This window comes from Lemur catta, chromosome 19 (genome assembly GCF_020740605.2).
Source record: "Lemur catta isolate mLemCat1 chromosome 19, mLemCat1.pri, whole genome shotgun sequence".
NCBI lineage: Eukaryota > Metazoa > Chordata > Mammalia > Primates > Lemuridae > Lemur > Lemur catta.
This window is the reverse complement of record NC_059146.1, coordinates 26,064,317-26,085,198: the sequence shown is the minus strand read 5'-3', so window position 1 is coordinate 26,085,198 and position 20,882 is coordinate 26,064,317. Positions and strand designations below refer to the sequence as shown.

Genomic DNA, 20,882 nt, shown 5'->3' with positions numbered 1-20,882 from the left:
CCGCAAATCTGGAGGTAGGCGACAACTTCAGTTCTCATTCTGCAGGGCATGTGGCTGAGACCTCTGTGGGAGCCAGTTGTTTCCAGAGCCCAGATTCTTACCCACAGCTGTGCTCCCAACCTCATGTCCTACCTCCCTTCCAAAAAAACACCTGTGCTGGTGAATAGTTTATTGACAAAAAGTAGCTTGAAGCTTCTAATTGGCTCATGCACATTTTTGGCTTGAATCTGGAGTAAGGGTTTTTAGACCCATTTTACAGATGAGGCTACAGGTGCCTGGCAAACTGATATTTCCCCGGGTCCCAAAGTCAGCAGGCCTCACAGTTCTTATTCATACTCCAAACCTGGGCTCCCCCAGCTTCACACTGGGAAGGGGCTATCAGTGTATTCAGTAAATAACAATTGTCAAGCATGTCTTACCTATGAATCTTCTGAAGAACTGTTAGTACTCTTTTTGCAAATTAAGAAACTGAGCTTCAGAGAAATCAAGTGCTTAGGATCACATAGCTGGGCACCTGCCCCTCAATGTGTCTACATGTACATTTCTTTTTATTTACCCTGCTTAGAACTCATTGGGCTTATTGGTCAATAAAAAATCAAACAACCCCATTAAAAAGTGGTGTCTTTTATCAGTTTGGAATTTTTATCCATCATGTCTTTAAATATCGTCTTTGTACCATTCTTGCTTCTCATTCTGGGATGCCAATGAAATGTATGTCAGATCTTACCCTAGCCTCCAAAACCTTTCATATTTTGTTTTCATTTCTGTGCTATTTTTCTGACCCAGCTCTAGTTCAACAAATCTTTCTTTAGCTGTGTCTAATTTGCTATTTAACCCAGCCTTCGAGCTTTCAGTTTTAGTTATTGTATTTTCCATTTCTAGACTTTATTGGTGGGTTTTTTTCTTTCCCATCTGCTAGGCCATTTTTTTTTTCTTTTTTACAATGTTGAGTTCCCTACTTATAATTCCAAGCTTTTCTTTTAAAATTTTTAAACATGGTTTAAAATAAATGTTGTATTATAATCTGTGATTGACAGTTTCCCCACCTGAAGCCTTTGTGTTCTTGTTCTTATTGCTTTGTACCCATGTTTGCGTATTACCCATTGCCTGACAAATTATTTGTGGGGCTTCTAGATGACAGTTCCTTCCACCAGAAGATTTGTGTCTATTTCTGCCAGACGTCTCGGAAGTACCCTGCATCACACAGGTGATATGAACCTGGCTGCAAACCTGCACCAAGGGCCAGCCTATAACCAAAATTCTCAGGGTCCATTTTCTTTTCTATCCTTTGATCTCTTGCACCCATCAGCATTTTGAACATCTCTGGAATCTTCTGGATCATCCTTACTTGAGCTCATAGTTCTCTGGGACCCCAACTCCTATGAGATTCCCCACCTTGGGCAGCTTTACGGCCTGCTTGTTTCAACACAGCTGCCAAATAGGAAATCCATGTTTGTCCACATAAGCAAATGCTCTCAGCGCAAAAACGGCTTCAGGGCCCCCTGTACATTGCCCTTAAATTTTTGCCTTCGTGAGTCTTTACTGTATTTCATTGGCTATTTGATGGTTTTAAGATTTTTGTTTGTTTGTTTCAATTGTTTTCAGCAGGAAGGTCCAAATAATCTAACCCAGCTTCGGCAGGAAACTGAAATTCCACAAAACCAAAACCAAGATTCAAACCCAGGTCTCTTTGACTATAAAATCTAAGCATTGAATAACTACTAAATTACATCCTAGTCTCTTTGTAAATTCTGATTCCCTGATCAGAATGTCAGAGGCTCCAGTCCTCTGTGACTGAGAATGAGAGGAAAAAAAATTAAAAAAAAAAAAAAAATTAAAATTAAAAAAAAAAAAAGAATGTCAGAGGCTAGCTGCCTCTCAATATCCATTTCTCTTTTTATATGTAAATTTAAAAGATATCTTTTTTCACAAATATTCATGTGGAATAAAAGATATCTTAATTCCCTTTTTATTTCACAAATTAAGTGAATATTTTAAAACATTAATGACAGAGGATTTTTGGTAAAGGGGGTTTGTTGGGCATACTGCATGTCCTAGACTCCCTTGTGGCCATTCTGTCTGGCTGAGTTCTGACCACTGAGAAGTATATGGAAGTAGAGTACAGCACTTCTGGGAGGAAGGGGGCTTCCCTTCCAGCAAAATGGTAACATTAGGAGATCTAGCCGTCACCCTGGACCATGAGGACAAGGGCCATAGCCAAAGCATGATGGAACAGTCAGCTAGGAGGAGCCAGGGCTCCTGATGACTTCAGGGCCATCATCCTTGCCCAATACTGGATTTTTAAAGAAATAAAAATGATCTTGTTCAAGCTACTACTATTTTGAGATTTTCAAATCCAAACTGACACAGACGAGCAGAGTCGAAAATAATCTCTGGCTAAGGGACTTGGCGAAGCAGCCTTTCTCCCGCTACTTCTCCCATCCCACCACGCGCGGGCCCACGAACTACTCCCTTCTCTCCCCAACCCCCTTCCCTTAACAACACACAAACCAGTCTGGGCCCAGCCTTATAAATATTGATTTTATAGAAAGGACCAATTCAAAACTGGTCAGATGCCACGCGCTAGAAGCTTCCAGATCCACGATGATGAAAAAACAAAAAGAACCCCAAACAGAACAAACAAAACTACCCCAGACCAAACTGCCTGAAAATCAAGGTCCCAGTTGACCCAAAGATTCTAAAGAAACACAAGTGGCCGGGGGTGAGGAGACCCCAGGGCCTGAACAAGGACCCAGAGTGGAAGGAAAAACAACTCAGAAATTCAAACCCACAGTCCCTGCCCACTGGCCCCCCACGCTGTCAAGAGCGAGGCAAAGGGCTTCACAGCTTTATTGGGGGGTGGGGAGGAGTGATGGCGATAGCTTAAATAATAGAAGGAGGGGGATTCTTATACTTCAATAATTTTTTTTGTCTCTTCCCCTATAGAGGAAGAGGAAAGACTGGTAGCTTGAGGTCAATGATTTTTTACTTCTTTAATGGGGAAAACTTTAAATGGCAGGCCATTATGAAAAAGTGCCACATTCAACCTATGACCTGATGGCTCCCAATTCCTAAAGAGGAGGTGAGCCCTGGTGTGGAAGGTTCGGAGAGGTACCAAGCTTGGGTGCTGCAGCCTCTTGGGAGCAAACAGCTCCAAGGATTGGGGAAGGGTGTGGGGGGGGGGCCAGAATGGGGGAACCCTTAAGTGGTACCAAAATTAGCTGCCGTCTGCTCCCTGCTGGTGGGTCCCTGGGGTGTAGAGGGTGGCAGGGAGGGAGTTGAGGCTGAATGAAGAAGAAATTGAGATGCTGATAAAAAACACCCTACTTGAGGGTCCACGGCCCTGGGTCTGAAGAGTAGGAAGCCAACAGGGGTCACTCCGAGTGCTTTCTCAGGGTATCCCCCTGAATCCCCGCTTAGTTCTTGGGGGGCATCAATGCTGCCTGGACTGGGGTATGGGCTGGTGGCCCAGTCTTGGCCCTTGGCTCCCAGGGAAGGGGGGAGGGACAGGCATGGTGGGCTCTCCCCCCCCTCCCCCGGGTTCACCTCCCCTCCTCCCGGCCCACCCGGCCCCCGCCCGGCCCATTGCAGGGCAGCACCCAGTTGTTATCGTGCAGGCCCAGGCGGCAGCCGGGCGTCTCGCGGTCGGCTCGGCGGCAGCACATCCAGTAGGAACGTCCATAAGGCAGGTCGTGGTGGTAGGGCTTGGGGTGCCAGCGGCAGAGCGACACATCGCCCTTCTCGTATCTCTTGCGGCACTGCTTGCAAGGGTCATCGCGGTAGAGCGGGTCTCGGCTCCAGCGTGAGTCTGTGGCCCGCACACCAAATGCCTCAATGATGCCCTTGAAGTGGTGACAGGTGCACTTGAGGGCTGCCAGGGCCCGCGTGGGCAGGAAACTGAAGATCTTGACCAGCACGTGCTCGGGCAGCAGCAGCATGTACTGTCGCGGCTCCAGCAGCCGCTGGATCTTGAAGCGGATCTCCAGGAAGTCATGTGACACGTGCCGGTACAGGCGGCACAGGGAGGTGTCCACCGTCCCCTCAGCATCGTCCGGACCTGGTGCGGTGGCTGGCGAGTCAGCTGCGGGTGGCTCAGGGGGCCCGTCTGGCCCACGGGACTGGAGGAAGAAGAGCTGGCCAGGTGGGGGCGGCTCCTCGGGGCTGACCGTCAGACACACTGTCTCCTCCTTCACGTTCTTGGTGCCGTCCTTGCCAAAGAAGATGCACTCGTCCACCACACCGGTCACCACCACATCCACATGGAAGCCTGATGCTCCGCAGTCCCGGGCAGGGGGTGGAGGGGGGGCCGGAGGCGTGTCCTCGGGCCTGGCCGGGGCTGGGCTCTCACCCTCGCTGGCTTCATCTGCTCTGGCCAGCAGGAACTCAACATTGCTGGGGAGGGCATCCCGAGAGGGGCTGATGAGCTGGTACAAGTCACAGGTGATCTTGTCCTTGGCTCGGGCTCCAGGACCTGGGCTGCCAGGGTAGGCACAACCAGGCCGGCCCCCAGCCCCATTGGGCAAGCTGCCGTCTGGCGCCCTGGGCTCCCGGCCGTTGGAGATGCGGAAGGCAATGCGAACCTCACCAGGGCCCGGGCCGGGCCGCTCCTCCTTACGGAGGCCCTTGGTGGGAGGGCTGTCCCGCTGGGCCTCGAAGTGGGCCACTGCCTCGGCTACACGGCTGCAGTCCCCACCACCGGACCGCCGTTCAGACCCCAGCCCCTTGGCTGGTCCGCCCTGCTCAGCAGACACAAAGACCACAGGTGCTGGGGTGGCGGGGCGCGGGTAGCTCTGCAGGGCCAGGGCAGCCCGCTGTTCTACCAAGGCCACCATTTCAGCCACGGAGAGCAGGTCTTCACCAGCTGAGGCGGGGCCCTCCTCAGGAGCAAGGGGCCCCTCCTGGCCCCCTGGGTCTGGAGGAGCCTTAGTAGGCTCTAGACAACGCCTCCTCCGCTTGGCCTTGGAGCTGTCACTGCCCCAGTGCCCCTTGACCTTCATGGAGCTGGCCCGGCTGCCCCCACCACACTGGTGGGCCACAAAGAAGGCCACTTTCTCCTTTGTATTCCCGGGCTTGATAACATACCACGTGTCCAGTAGGACTCGACCCTCGTCGCCAGCAGCTGCTGCTGAGAGGAGTGGAGCAGGCTGGGAGGCGGGGGCCTCGGTGGCCAAGGCAGGTGGTGTGTTCTCGGAGTGGGCAGGCCCGTGGTCTGGCTCAGCCCCACCGCTAGGCTCAGGGCACGCTGATGGCTTGAGGGTCGCAGAAGGTGGGCGTGGCTGGTTCTGTGAGTAGGTGCCAAAGGGCCGGGGACACCACAGCTGGAAGGGCAGGAGGCTGCTGCGGTCCATTCTGGGGGATGATGGCAGACAGGCCGGGTTCACTGCATCTCAGGACCTAGATGGTGGTGGGAGGCTCCATATGCCACCTAGAGACAGGGAAGAGGAGGTTGGGAGCTAGGGGAGCAGCCTTCTTCCCAAGACCACCCAACCTCAACCTCTCCTGGGGGACAGACCAGATTAGACCATCAAGAACTCTATCCGGCCGGGCGCGGTGGCTCACGCCTGTAATCCTAGCACTCTGGGAGGCCGAGGTGGGTGGATAGCTCAAGGTCAGGAGTTCGAGACCAGCCTGAGCAAGAGCGAGACCCCGTCTCTGCTAAAAAAATAGAAACTATCTGGCCAACTAAAATATATATATATATATATACATATATATATATATAAAAATTAGCTGGGCATGGTGGCGCATGCCTGTAGTCCCAGCTACTCGGGAGGCTGAGGCAGTAGGATTGCTTAAGCCCAGGAGTTTGAGGTTGCTGTGAGCTAGGCTGATGCCACGGCACTCACTCTAGCCTGGGCAACAGAGCAAGACTCTGTCTCAAAAAAAAAGAACTCTATCCCGGCCGGGTGTGGTGGCTCACACCTGTAATCCTAGCACTCTGGGAGGCCGAGGCAGGTGGATCACTCGAGGTCAGGAGTTCAATACCAGCCTGAGCAAGAGCGAGAGACCCTGTCTCTACTAAAAATAGAAAGAAATTAGCGGGCCAACTAAAAATATATAGAAAAAATTAGCCGGGCAGGGTGGCGCATGCCTGTAGTCCCACTTACTCGGGAGGCTGAGGCAGAAGGATTGCTTAAGCCCAGGAATTTGAGGTTGCTGTGAGCTAGGTTGACGCCATGGCACTCTACTCTGGGCAACGGAGTGAGACTCTGTCTCAAAAAAAAAAAAAAACAAACAACAACTCTATTCCCACCACTCTGCTCAAGTAAGCAAACATCGCTGCAGAGGAAATGAGAGCTGCTCTTTTAACACACAGCGACCCTAGCTTGCCAGGTTGCTCGGACCCTACAGATCCTACGCCACTGCCCAGCTCTTCCCTCACAATCCAGAGGCCTCCTGCTGCCATAATCTCTAAACTTAAGTGAAAGTACCGATTGACAGACAATCTTCCCCTTTCCTTTCTGCTCTCCCAGCAGCTCCTTCCCGAAAAGACAGGAATTTCCAGCCCCACCTACAGCCATGGCTGCTTAAGCCCACAGAGGGAACAGTGTGGGCTGGGTGAGGCGAGAAAATCTAAGGTCAGAGCCAGACAGGCTCTTAAGAAATCAGCTCTTCATTTTTTGGGGTCATGGGGCTCTTTGAGATCTCTTTTTTTGGAGATAGAGTCTTGCTCTGTTGCCCCAGCTTGAGTGCAGTGGCATCATTGTAGCTCACTGCAACATCCAACTCCTGGGCTCCAGCGATCCTACTGCCTCAGCCTCCCTACTAGCTGGGACTGCAGGTGCACGCCACCACAATGAGCTAATTTTTCTGTTTTTTGTAGAGATGGGGTCTCGTTCTTGCTCAGGCTGGTCTCAAACTCCAGAGCTCAAGCAATCCTCCTACCTCGGCCTCTCAGGGTACTAGAATTACAGGCTTGAGGTACCATACCTGGCTGAGAACCTCTTAAAATTGTGTATCCTCACCCAGAAAAATGCACATCTTTGCAAAGACTGTGCAGGTAATTCCCTGAAGCACAGCCATAGATCCCTGGGAAAAGAGGGCCTACTCTAGTCTAGCTCCCTCCTCAAGTTGCACACAGATAAACTGAGGCTCAGAGTGGTGAAGAGTTATGTAGCTAAGATACAATGGGTCCAGAGCAAAAATAAGCTCTCATACTTGGTTTCTGAACTCTTTCATTCGGGGCTCTCTTTTTTTTTTCTTTGAGACAAGGTCTCACACTCTGTCACCTGGGCTAGAGTACAGTGGCATCATCATAGCTCACTGCAGCCTCAAGTTCTTAGGCTCAAGTAATCTTCCCGCCTTGGCCTCCCAAAGTCCTAGGATTACAGGCGTGAGCCACCTCTTAATAATGAGTATTTTATATTGCAGTGACTTTATGTGAATGATCTAATCTGGAGGCGATTTTGGTCATGAGTCCAAAATGGCCACTTTCCATTGCACTTTCTACCTACTAATAAGTAGCATATGTCTCAATCTTTTTCTAGCCCATCTTCCTCCAGACATCTTGAACCTTCCACGTGCCTATAGACCTAATAAGCCAGAAAACTATAACCCACAGGCCAAATCCAGCTCACTGCCTGTCTTTGTATAAAGTTTTATTGATACACACTTACTAGTTTATGGCTGCTTTCATGCTACAACAGCAGAGTCAAATAGCTGCAACAAAGACCATATGGCTTGCAAAGCCTAAAATATTCACTGTCTGGTCCTTTATGGAAAAAGTTTGCTGATTCCTACAGTATAGACTGTCCCTCTAAATTCAAGTGATTCCACAGACACTCCATTCATTTCATGGTCCTGTAGACACCATTCAAAATCCAGACAGCTTCCAAACACTCACAGACACGAGTTACAAAGAGAATTCCAATCTTTAGAATCTTTATATCCCCATAATCCCTAATCCCACCTACCCCTCAAATACTTACAGGCCCTGCTGAAATCCCAGCTCATTGCTAAAAATATCACCACACAGCTTCCAAAACCTATAGCTAGCTAAGTTTATCAACTGACAATTCAGATAGAGGTTGAGCATCCCAAATCTGAAAATCCAAAATGCTAGAAAATTCAAAACATTTTGAGTGCCAACATGATGCTCATAGGATATGCTCATTGGAGCATTTCAGATTTTTGGATTTGGGATGCTCAACTGGTAAGTATAATGAAATGCTCCAAAATCTGAAAAAATCTGAAATCTCAAACACTTCAGGTCCCAAGCATTTCAGGTAAGATATACTTAACCTGTACATGTAAATGCTCAGGGGAAGAAGCTGACACAAAAAAGGCCATTCTCTACAGAGGATACCCCTCTACAACTTGGCCACCTGCTAAAATCCCCTAAACCTTATCTGCAGAATCTCAATGCCCTCCTGCAAAATCCGGAACCTTTCAAATCCTACTTTAAATCTCCAAACCTAAAAATATCCTCTCCAGCACAAAAGGGCCCAATCTCAATGAACCTCTCACAGATCCCAGCAAATGCAGCAATTTCCCAACCTCACAGATTGACTCAAACGACCAGCCTCCTGGAATCCCTATACTCACCTCCCCCACCAATTATCTCCTAATTCAGAAGCCCTCCAACTGCAAAGGAACTAAAACACAAACTCCCTAACACTTAAGACTAATCCAAAACCATATAAATAGTTCATAAAGCCCAAAGAATCCCCAAAGAAACCTCACAAATACTACAACAGCAGACGTGTGCTTACTGCACATTCACTGCGAGCTTGCCAGGTATTGTTCTAACAAGTCCTGTGAATCCTCCCCAGTCCCTAGGAAGCAGGTGGTGTTATTAGGTCCTGTTTCCACATGAGGCACAGAAAGGTTAAATCGTCCCGGGTCAGACAGGCAGGGAAGAAGTCAAGACGCAAGCTCAGGCATTCTGGCTCCAGAACTGGTACTCCTGGGATCTTTGCTTCTAAGTCTCGCCGGAGCTCCCCAAATCCTATACCCACCGAACACCCCAAGCCACACGGGAGGCCCCTAAAACACAACCCAACCTTCTACATTAAAAATAAACCCAAACCCCAAGACGTCCCTTAAGATCAAGAGAATCCCAAAGTATCTCCTACATCCACACAAAAACTTTCCCAAGCCCCCCAAAATTGCTTAAATGCAAAAGGACCCCCCAAATCTTGTAACCGCCTCCAAAAGAATCTTTCAAACCCCTCAAATGACCCTCAAAACCTGTACACGCCCCCAGAGCACCCTCACCCGCGGCCCCCCCCAGACGGCTGGAGCGGGTGGCAGCACACACGCATGCGCGCGAAAAGGGCGCGGGCCCGCCCCCTCACTCCTTCCCTCCGACCACCGCGCGGGCTGGCGAGCAACTAGCTTCCCTCCGCCCCTTTGTTGACAGACGCGCGCGTGACGCCCCCAGCCAATGAGCGGCCGCCGTTCGGGGCCGTGCCCATATAAGGAAGGCCCTGGCGAAGGGGCCCAACTTCGAAATAGGGAGGAGTAGGCGAGAGGTGCCGGGAGGGGGCGGTGGGGTAGAAACAGCAGGATGTAAGGGAGCGTGAAACAATTACCAACGTCCAGCTAAACGGAGGAACAAGACCAGGGCACAGGCCACGGCACTCAAGAGGAGGCTTATTGTACGACGTTCCCTCTAAACAGAAGCCCTGATTGACAGTTGAGATTTAAAGGGCCAGGCAACCCCAGGATTGCAAACTCCAGGGCGGAAGGAAGCGGGCGGAGAGATCTGAGAGTGCTCAGCTTCGGTTGGGAAGCGCGGGGGCCGAGGTTTTCCGCTGGGGAAACTGAGCACTGGGATCACCTCACCCTGAGAAACAAACGGGCAGAACCCTAGACGGCTACGGCGGCACTGAGTCTAAGCCTCTGGGCCTGGCATTCAAGGCTCTGGACACGGCCCTGTGGGTTCAGCGTTTTCAGCCTTTCCAACCGAGTGGCCCAAACTGGCTCACACTTAGTACAAGAAAACAACAGGAAATAAGCCCATAATGACTTTTAAGTATTGATTACCTGTTAATTTAAAATTACACATACGTGTCCATGCCAAGACTGGGACTAAAAAGAAAAAGAAAAAATAAATAAAACTACACAATAGGGCTCGCATATTTCTATTGAACAACGCTGGTCTAGGTAGGGCCTTTCAATGGCAGGCCGATTCAAGAGACACCCAAAGGTGGCTCCTAGCAGGCCGTTGTCCTGGTGTCTTCTGTCTGCCTACAACCCTGCGCCAGCTTTGCCAGCTTCCAACAATCCCTGGACATGACTGCCAGAGGGCAACCAGAAGCGTCTTGTTAAAGCATGAACCTATAAACCTGACCCTGTCCCTACCCTGCTCAGAACCTGCCATGACTCTCCAAGGCCCTCCAGAAAAAGCCCAGGTACCCTACCTCTCCAGTCTCATCCACTCTTCTACCCCCACATTCCACATCCCCCGTGGACCTTGATGGGCACCCCATCTGGCACACAGAGTAGTTAGAATATTCAGGCCCTGTGTGACCCTCTGTAGGAGGTATTATCCTCTCCACTGTATGGATGAACAAACTGAAGCAGGGCAGGTTGCCTCCCAGCCCAAGGTCACACAGAGCAGGGATATGAAGCCAGGGAATCTGATTCCAGAGTCACTGTACTCTACTGTTTTACTCTATAACCTCTGCAGTCTCAGCTCATCCATCCCCTTCATCAGGAAGCTGACCCCTTATCCCCGCCCCCAACCCTCCCCACGCCCCCACCCCCGCTGGGTCAGGCTCCAACTCAGATGCCCACACTGGCCTCCTGGCTATCTATTCCTCAAAGTCTCCAAGCTCTTCCCTTCCCCAGTGACTGCACTGGCTGTTTCTGTCAACTGCAGTGTATTCCCCCAGACCTCTACAAGGCTCATTCCTTATTTCATCCAGGTCTTTGCTCAAATGCAGTTTTAACAGAGGGGCCTTCCTGAAACTCCCTTCCTGGAAACCACTCACCTGCCCATAGGGGAACCTCTGGGTTCCCTCATCCCAGCCCTCCCCACTCTCCTGCCCACTCCTTGTGTGGGAATGGGTCTGTCTCCCCCACTGGACTGTAAACCCCCCAGGACAGCAGGAGGGGAGAAGGGTCACAGGCAGGATTTTCTAACTCCCCACACACTGAGCCCAGCACAAGTCCCCACACTAAGTCAGCCTTCAGAGACTTCTCCACGAAGATCCATCCACAGTAAAACATCATGACCCAGAAAGAGGGACAATAAAAAGGTGGAAAAAGACTGACCAGCCAAATACAAACCAAGAGACAAGCAGAGGAGTGATATTACCATTAAAAAAATAAATAAATAAAAGCCAGGCATGATGGCATACACTTGTACTCCTGCCTACTCAGGAGGCTGAGGTGGGAGGATCACTTGAGCCCTGGAGTTCAAGGCTGCAGTGAGTTACGATGGCACCACTACACTCCAGCCTGGTAGACAGAGTGAGATTCCATCTCAAAAATAAAACAAAACAACAACAAAATGACAAAAGAGAATTGGCAAATCCAGAGTTGTAATGGGAAACCTTAATATATCTCTGAGGAGAGATCACTTGAGAAAATAAATTCAGTGCTCCCGCACAGGGGTGTATGCCTGTAATTCCAGCTACTGAGGAGGCTGAGGCAGGAGGGTTTCATGAGCTCAGAAATTTGAACACAGCCTGGGCAACATAGGGAGACCCCATCTCTTAATTAATTAATTAGTTAACGAATTAAATAAATAAATAAAATTAGTAGGACCTGAACCACACAATCTATACCCTTAGTATAGATTGCCCTCAAATGCCACCAACAATTATGGTCAACATTTTAAAAAATGTTTTCGCCAGGCTGGAGTATGATGGCACTATCACAGCTCCCTGCAGCCTCAAACTCCTGGGCTCAAGTGATTCTCCTGCCTCAACCTGGTGAATAGCTAGCTGGGACTACAGGCACAGGCAACAACACCTGGCTAATCTTTTTAAAAAAATTTTTTTGGGGGGGGGTATCTCACTATGTTACCCAGGCTGGTCCTGAACTCCTGGCTTTAAGCAATCCTCCCACCTCAGCTCCTGAAGTGCTGGGATTACAGGCGTGAGCCACCAAGCCTGGCCAACAGTCAACATTTTTGTATCCCTAGCATACATGGAGCATTGGCAAAGACTTATCTCTGACATTCACTGAGGTCCTCCTGCATGCTCGCCCTGGATTGGGTGCTGGGGACAAATAGGTGACAATAAGCTCACCAGGAATAGCTCATGGGAAAGGGGCCGTACATCCAAATAAACAATCATAACCAATATGGAATATATTAGAAAATGATGATCACAGCAGCAGTTAATACTTGAGCACTCACTGTGAGCCAGACTTTGCTCTGAGCACTTTATAAAGAGTAACTCATTTAATTCTCAAATCTTCTTACTATTTTTAATCTCCTGTCAAAGATCAGGAAACTGAGGCACAGAATGGCTAAGTAATTGTCCTCATTTACAGCTTTGTGGCAGAACTTTGAATCAAAGTTTGGCTGACTCCAGAGTTCAAGGTCTAAACTACAATACAAACGTCATCCTAATAAAGGTGATGAGGGCAGCTTCATTTATTGAGCATTCTGAGCACTCTGTATGGGCTGTCTTGATCAATCTTTGAGGTCTTTGCACTCACTATTCCTCCTGCCTAAAATGCTCTTCCCCAGATGCCCACAGGGCTCAGCCCCTTGGCTCCTAAGGTCTGATCAGAAATCACCTCTGTGAAACCTTCTACCCGACAGACGTAGATTCTCATTCCCCTTCCCTGATTTTTCTCCTTAGCATGTATTACAATCTCATATGTTAATACTATAAATGTTGCTTATAAAGTCTGTCTCCCCTTCCTAATATGAAAACTCCTCCAGGATTGGCATTTTTGTCTGTTTTTTTCACTGCTGTATCTTGGCTTTTGGAACAGTGCCAAGCACTTGGCTACTCTAAGTGTGGGCCTCAGAGCAGCAGCCACATGGCATCCCCTGGGAGTTTCAGAAATGCAGACTCTCAGGCCCTCCCCTAGACCTGAGGAATCAGAATATGCACATCAACAAGCTCTCTAGCAGATCTGTATGTACATTCAAGTTTGAGAAACAACGCCCTAGCATATCATAGGTGTGCAACATGCATTTGTTTGAGTGAATGAACAAGCTCCTAGCACAGCCACACTGTCCAGCTTCTGCACATTTGCGACCAGGGACCTCTCTATGAAAAGTCGGCTGGTTCTTTCTGCCATACCCCCTGCAGAAATTCTGTTCCCAGGACTGAGGCAGGATGCCACCTCCCCTAGGGACTGCCCTGGTACCTTCTAAAGCTATGAAGGATCCCTTCCTCCCAAGGCTTCCTCTTGTAGCACCTATCTCCTAAGATTGCTGAATGACAGTGTCCTGGGTAAGGGCCTGTCTCCCCTCCAGCATGTGAGTTTCTGGAAGGCTGGGACCTCTCCTCAAAGGTGCAGCTGTTGCAGCCTCTGCACTTGCTTCATTGGCCTAGTGCAGCTCTTCCTGCTCCATCCTTTCCACGAGAGCCAGAGGGATCTTTCCAAACACAAATCAGACCATACCACTCCCCTGCTTAAAACCCTTCCATGAGAGATGCAAGTTCTCAAAAAAAAAAAAAAATACATATATATATATATATATATATATATATGTCCCATGAACCCTTTCTCAGGAGTCAGCTGGAGGATTTGCTTCACCAAAATGAAGGCGTAAACCAAGACAAGGAAGATATCAGATCAAGGAAATAAGATCTAGCCCGGAAGAGAGGTAAAAGGAATCTCTGGATGGAGGTACAGGGAGATCCTAAGACGCCCGTGCAGCTGGTCTCAGGAGAACCCGTCTCCATAATCACACAACAGAGAAAGGAGAAAGGCTAAAAATTAACAAGCTCGGCATCTGACTTAAGAAGTTGAAGGGGAAAAAAATACAACAGAATAAACCAAAGAAAGAAGGAAAACTAATGATAAATGATAAAGAGCAGATGCTTGACCCTCTCCCCTCATCCCAGGGTTGGGACTGTCAGGGTCACATCCAGCACAGGCTGGGCACTGAGCAGGTGACCATGGAATGCACTTGCCCAGTCACACAGGAACTGGTAGCAGGATACCAGAGCTATGTTCCTGGTCCTGCTCTTTCTATGCCCCACCTCTGCCACCACCCCTCTGTCCATGATCCTGACCCATCCATACCTCAACCCTGGCTTTTTGGCCTCAGGGTCTGCTGCTTCTCTCCCTCTTAACTTCTCCTTTCTGCCTAATAGCTCCTTGGAGGTAGAAACCATCCACACCCTGGGATCTAGAGTTCCTGGAAGCCGACAGGACCCAGGCAGGGCCTGCTGGATCCCAGCTTTCCTACTCCTGGGGGTGTGACCTCAGGCTTAGCTCTACGTGCCTCCGTTTCCTCCATTGTAAACTGGAGATAATGACAGATCCGCCCATGAGCTGGCTAATGACTCACAGAGATCAACCCAGGAGAGTACCTGGTGCCAGCCTGGCACCAAGAAGAGACTCCAAATCCAGGTGTCGGGATTATTAAGAAAAAGTGAGGCTTAAGAAGAGTTTGAAAATCACTGACTGAGCCAAAGACTTCTTCCCTCTTTATTTCACATTCAGAAACTAAACTGGGCTGGCGCAGTGGCTCACACCTGTAATCCTAGCACTCTGGGAGGCTGAGGCGGGAGGATTGCTTGAGGCCAGGTGTTCAAGGTGAGCAAGAGTGAGACCTCACCTCCACAAAAAAATAGAAAAATTAGCTGGGTATGGTGGCACCCGCCTGTAGTCCCAGCTACGTGGGAGGCTGAGGAAGGAGGATCGCTTGAGCCCAGGAGTTGGAGGTTGCAGTGAGCTATGATGCCACTGCACTCTAGCCTGGGTGACAGAGCAAGACCTTGTCACAAAAAAAATAAAATAAAAGCAAAGAAATTAAACTGATCCCAAAGACTCACTCACAAACACCTAAATATGGCCACTCCTTTGTTACTCTCACTTATTCACTGAGCTGATATTCACAGGGCACCTATTTTGTGTCAGACACAGTTCTGGGCAGCAGGGACAGAGAGAACAGGAGACAGAAATCCTCATCCTCAAGGGGTTGACATACTAATCGGAGAAAGGGACACTAGGCACACGGTAAGTTCCAAGGTGGCAGGCACTACAAAGAAACAAATATAGCAGCTAAGTGGGGATCGAGGGTATATGGGAGGGGGAAGTTATGATTCTAAACTGAGGGGCCAGGGACGGCATCACCAAGCAGGTGCCCCAAGCCAGACCTTTTAGAAACCTGTGCTTTTAGGAATAAGACAGCTTTACCACAGTAGCTAGAAATATAGCATTAAAAATGGTAAAAATATCATTTTGTATGAGTAAGCTTCAGACAAGCACAGACTGAAAACAAATTTAAGATTTTAAGAAAAAGGCAAAATAACTTGGAAAGCAGACAAATTTTCTAAGACAAACAAATGAAGACAAGGAAAAAAAAAATGTCACATTACCCCAGAGCACCCAGATGTGACATACAGGAACAGGGACAAGTGAGAGATTGGCAACTTTCCCCCAAACCAATAGGTTTTCAGATAATTCATTGAGAGCTGGAGACAGGATGTCAAAAATCATGAAAGCAATGACAAGCAGGCAAAGCTGACATAAGGGGCTGAAAATGAATAAGGAATAGAGAAACCCAAACCTGAAAAATGAGCACAAATGCCACCGGAGCTGCAGATCTGCCCCAGCGTTATGACAATAGTGAGCACTGTTGCCTGCCTGCTCCAAGGGCAGGGTGGAGTCTGCACCCAGGATAGGCCCTGGCACATAGTAGGTGCTCTATTTAATATTTGTCAACTACTTAAAGAATGAACCCCTATTTTCCAGAAGAGGAAACTGAGGTCCAAAGGGGTTAAATGACTTGCCCAAGGTCACAGAGCTGGTAAGACAGGGAGCCAGGATGCAAACCCAGGTGCTCTGGCTCCAGAGTTCGTGCTCATTTTTCTTGAAAGAATAAAAATCACGGCCGGGCGCGGTGGCTCACACCTGTAATCCTAGCACTCTGGGAGGCCGAGGCGGGCGGATTGTTTGAGCTCAGGAGTTCGAGACCAACCTGAGCAAGAGCGAGACCCCATCTCTACTAAAAATAGAAAGAAATTATATGGACAGCTAAAAATATATAGAAAAATTAACCGGGCATGGTGGCACATGCCTGTAGTCCCAGCTACTCGGGAGGCTGAGGCAGAGGGATTGCTTGAGCCCAGGAGTTTGAGGTTGCTGTGAGCTAGGCTGACACCACGGCACTCTAGCCTGGGCAACAGAGCGAGACTCTGTCTCAAAAAAAAAAAGAATAAAACTCACATAAGGACCGTACACTTACTGAGAGCTTAATACACACCAGGCATGTTACCTCATCAACTCCTTAGAACCTCATGATTTGAATGTAGTCCCGTTTTACATATGACAAAACTGAGGCCCAGAGTGGGAATGCAGCTTGGTCAAGGACAAACAGCAACAGAGGCAGGGACTTGAACCTGGGCCTATCTGACAGCCAGTGCTTTTAACAATAGGCTTTACTATCAGAGTCACTGAACTTAACATTTACACAATGAACTCCTGAAGGCTCACTGCAAATGAACCAAACTGTTTCAAGGTAAATTACAAAGTTGCCAAACTGCCCAGTGAGGGCCAAAGTTTAGAACAAAAGCAAAAGAACCCAATTAGAAATATATGCTATTCATTGAAACACCTGGAGTTAGGCCAGGCTGGGCTTTAGCAAATGAATTATTTATATCTGGCTGGAGTCAGGAATGGGGGACAGACTGAGTTTCTAAGCACCCTCTTGGGGAGTCACAGTTGGACTTAGGAGCCCAGGGGTTGAAGGTAGGGAACAAGAAGGGCCAGGATATGGGGGCAACGTGGAAGAGGAGGAACAAGAGACAGCCTGGCACCTGGCTGATGCTTCTCTCACTGGTCCCTCTCTACTGCCTTCTCGCAGTTTCCCATCCATGTTCAAAACCCACAACCAACATGTACTGAGCACTTCCTCCAAGCACTTTATAAGAACTATCTCCCTGAAGCTTCTGAACTTTTTAGGGTTACCGATTCCATTTTACAGGTGAGGAGAGGGCAAAAGACTTGACCAAGGTCATACAGCAAGTAAATGGCAGAATTAAAATTTTAACTAAAGACTGCTTTGGTCTTTGTCCCTACCCAACACGTTGTACTTCAGTACAAGAAGAGGAGACTAGATGACAGTGGTGCAAGCACAGATACCGAGCCAAGCTGCCAGGATTGGAGTCTCTACCACTTAATGCTGGATGACCTTGGGAAAGTTGCTTAACTTCTCTGTGCCTCTGCTTGCTTTCTGTAAAATGAAGATAATAGCAGCACCTACACCTTAGGGGTGTCTTCAGGATTAAATGAGTTGATATGCACAAAAAGCTAAGAATAGGGCCAGGCATTTTGTAAAACATTAAGTGTTAGCTGTAATCCACTGTGGGGAGCCCCTACATGCTTCTGAGCTGGGGGTGCCCAGATCAGCGCCAGGTTTTGAGAAAACACCCCTGGAGCTGGACTGAAAAGGAGGGAATCCATTAGCACCCATAACCCAGTCACATTCCTAGGGTGGGGTACTTCCCATCAACAGCTCTGAGACTGACACTTGGCAGCCTGGCTCTCCCAATAACAGTAACAATTTTCTTTTTTCGTTTTTGAGACAGACTTTGTCACCCAGGCTAGAGTGCAATGGTGTCATCATAGCTCACTGCAACCTCAAACTCCTGGGCTCAAGTGATCATCCTGCCTCAGCCTCCCCAGTACCTGGGATGACAAGCGAGCACCACCACACGCAGCTAATTTTTTCTATATTTAGTAGAGATGGGGGGGTGTCTCACTCTTGCTCAGGCTGGTCTTCAACTCCTGACCTCAAGCAGGCCAATAGTAACAATTTTAATGAGCCTCCCTTCAGCTCTCTTCTCAGCAATTTGCTTGTTGTTCCCACACTACAGATAAGGGCACTGAGGCTCAGAGAGAGGAGACTTGCCCAGGTCACAAAGGAGTGGCAGAATAAGGGATCTGAATGCTGTACTGTTCATACAGATAAACCACTACACTCTTCTAAATTCCAGTGGGGAAGTAAAGATGCAAAAGGTTGTCTCTATGGCCCTTTCTGGCCACATTACTACAGTTCTGTGACTTTCCAGCTTATCGGGAGTCTCCGGCTGGACTAGGCAAACTATCTCTACATCCAGGACTCTCATTTCATGCTCCTCACCTCACCCTCAGTCTTGGAACCTAACCCATACCCTATCCTACCATCAATTTCTCTCTCTCACCTCCTCAACTTGATTTCCTGTCCCCAATGCGATCCAGAGGCCCCAACTCATCGCATCCACGGCTGGCCTATCCCTTGGAGCCTAGAGACCCCCTCACTCATCTAGCCTTGACCCCAGTATCTTTCCACATCCCCCAGGCTAAATCCCTCGAAAATTGACCCCTTCAGAGCCTCTGCCTGGACGTCCAGCCTCGTCTCCAACTCGGGGTCCTCTTCCCCTGCTCTGACCTGCTTAGAATTCCCAAAGCTCGACTCCCTCCCCACCTACAATACCCCTCCCCAGCCCCCATTCTACTACTACCTCCGGCTCCCATTCCTTCCAATCGCCACCCCCAGCCGATCTCCCCTCGCCCAGCCCCTTCTTTAGCCCCCGTCTCTTCCCTCTCTTCACCCGGTCCCGAACCCCTGTCCCGACACGCAAGCGCCCCCCGCCCCCGCCTGGGGCTCTCACCATCGCCCCGCGCTGCACCTCCCTCGGCTGCGCGGGTTTCCCCCACTCGCTCCTCTCCAGCCGCCCCTTCCGGGTTCTCGCACCGAGGCCCGCTGGGAATTGAAGTCCGAAGGGCCATGGACTACATCTCCCAGAAGGCATCGCGGTCAAACCTTGGCGACGAGGTAGGAAGCAAAGTAGGCGGACTGAAGAAAAGAATGACTCTAACTCCCAGGAGGCAACGTGGACACTTGCCGGCGCAGGCGCAGAGAGCTCCCCCGCGAGGCGCGCTGGGAGATGGAGTCCAGCCTCCTCCATTTTGGCCTGGGGCCCTTGTGAGGGAAATTGAGAAAATTGCAAAGGGGCGTTGGTGAGGGGTGGAGTGTTGGGGAAGAGCAACTATATTGATTTATTTATGCCGATTAACACAATAGTTAACAGTGCCTATACTTTACCAAACACTTTCCCATCCATTCCTTTTATCCCTCTTCTTACCTTCTACTACCTCCTAATTTACAAATGAAGATATTAAGCCTTGGGAGGGAGGAAAGCCCACGTACAAGGAGCTAGTCCACATCATAATCAGAATTGAAGCTCCATGAAGAAAGGGGTCTTTGTGTATGCTCCTTGTTCCAAGACCTAGAACAGTGTAAATATGGCTTGAGTATTCATTGCATGGGAGCCATATATATGCCAGACACCCTGTAGACAACCGTAGCAAGAATTATCAACCCAAATTTATAAGGCAGAAAGAGATTAAGCCTCTTGTCCATGGCAACACAGCCAAGAAAGTGATTTGAACCAAAATGTGTTGGACTCCAGGTCTTCTACTCTTGGCTACGTCATTAGATCACCTCCCCTTAAGATATATTTTCCAGTTCATCCTCCTCATAGGCTATGAGAATGAGCTTTCCAAAATGTACAGTTTGCTTACATCTTAAGGAACTTACATCTTCCTGAGAAGAACTGCTACTAAGGTTCAATTCAAATGGCCCTTGTTTTTGAGTCCTTTCCCAATTTATTGTAAGTTCTCTGCATTAATGTAGCTCCTGACTCATTAGATTTGCATGGTGAGCCTTCTGGACTGCACTGGGAAGACAGTGGCTAAGTTCCCAGCGTCCAGCATGGTGCTTGGCACACAGTAGGCCTTCATTAAATACGCACTGAAGAGAAAATGTGAAAATGGGGTACCCGGGGGCCAGAAGGGAGACAGGCGAGCTCTCCCTTTCTTCCTGGGAGTTGGCAGTTGGAGTGACCCCGCCTCCTTCTCAAGACCCCGGAGGTCTGGACCTGGGAGTCTCAGGGGGCCTATAAGCGGGGGGAGTGGTCAGCTAAAAAGGCGGGTAGCTGAGCGAGCGCTGATTGGTCGGCACTTTGGCGCGCGCCAGCCACGGCCGTGTCAGCAGGCGCGAGGCTCAGCTCCCGCTATGTAAGAGGACAGGGCTGTTTCCAGGCGCGCGTGCGCACGGCCACATGCACCCTGCCCTTTCAACCCCTTCCAGTCTCACGTCTAGCACACTTTGACTGGAACTAGTGGGGGCGTGGCGTGGCTTCCAGAACGCGCTCTTGCTCGGCTCCTCAGGCCTCACAGCAGGATCCTCGCGCCCAGAGGATTCCCATCCACACCAAGCCCGGGTTGGGAACGTGGCAGCCAAGGTGGCCTGGAGCTCACGCGGGCTGCCGGCTTCCCGGGACCCGCGCGAGGCGCTGTCTGATCAGTGTGGGGCTGGCGCGAAACTAGAAGGGGGGCCACCCCACGACGTTTTGCACGTCCTGAGGCGCGTGCTAGAGTATGAGGGGAATGAGGCAGGGGACTCCCCCAGCACCAGCTGGCCTGAGGAGACCCTGGAGTCCCCACAAAAGTGGCACTTTGCGGCCGCGGCCTCCCTCGGGGGGTTAGGGGGGACAGGAGGGCGAACACGCTCTGGGTGCGGGCCGCGTGTGAGGCAGGGCCTGTGTGGCAGGGCCTGGGCAGCAGGGTTGGAGTTTGGGTTTGAGGCTGGGCCTTGGTTTGGGGATCCAGACTAAAGTTTGGCGTATTGGGCATCTGGGTTCTCAAGTTACCACCTGGGGTCCCCCGATCTGTGTCTGTAGGTAACTAGTTTTGGAATCTGAAGGTCTTGGGTTTTCTGACTGGAAGCTTTCCTCTTAGAATCCAGAGAT

The 20,882-nt window shown here is 49.7% G+C and overlaps 1 protein-coding gene across 1 annotated transcript; it reads right to left on the bottom strand.

Annotated features, from left to right (window-relative positions):
- Positions 1 to 2,521: 2,521 nt before the first annotated feature.
- On the bottom strand, positions 2,522 to 18,811 carry FBXO46 (F-box protein 46). The gene is made up of 2 exons (XM_045531399.1): positions 18,741 to 18,811; positions 2,522 to 5,425 (listed from the first exon to the last, which is right to left on the bottom strand). The coding sequence occupies exon 2, from the start codon at positions 5,346 to 5,348 to the stop codon at positions 3,543 to 3,545; it is 1,806 nt and encodes a 601-aa protein (XP_045387355.1). The 5' UTR covers positions 5,349 to 5,425; positions 18,741 to 18,811; the 3' UTR covers positions 2,522 to 3,542.
- Positions 18,812 to 20,882: the final 2,071 nt, after the last annotated feature.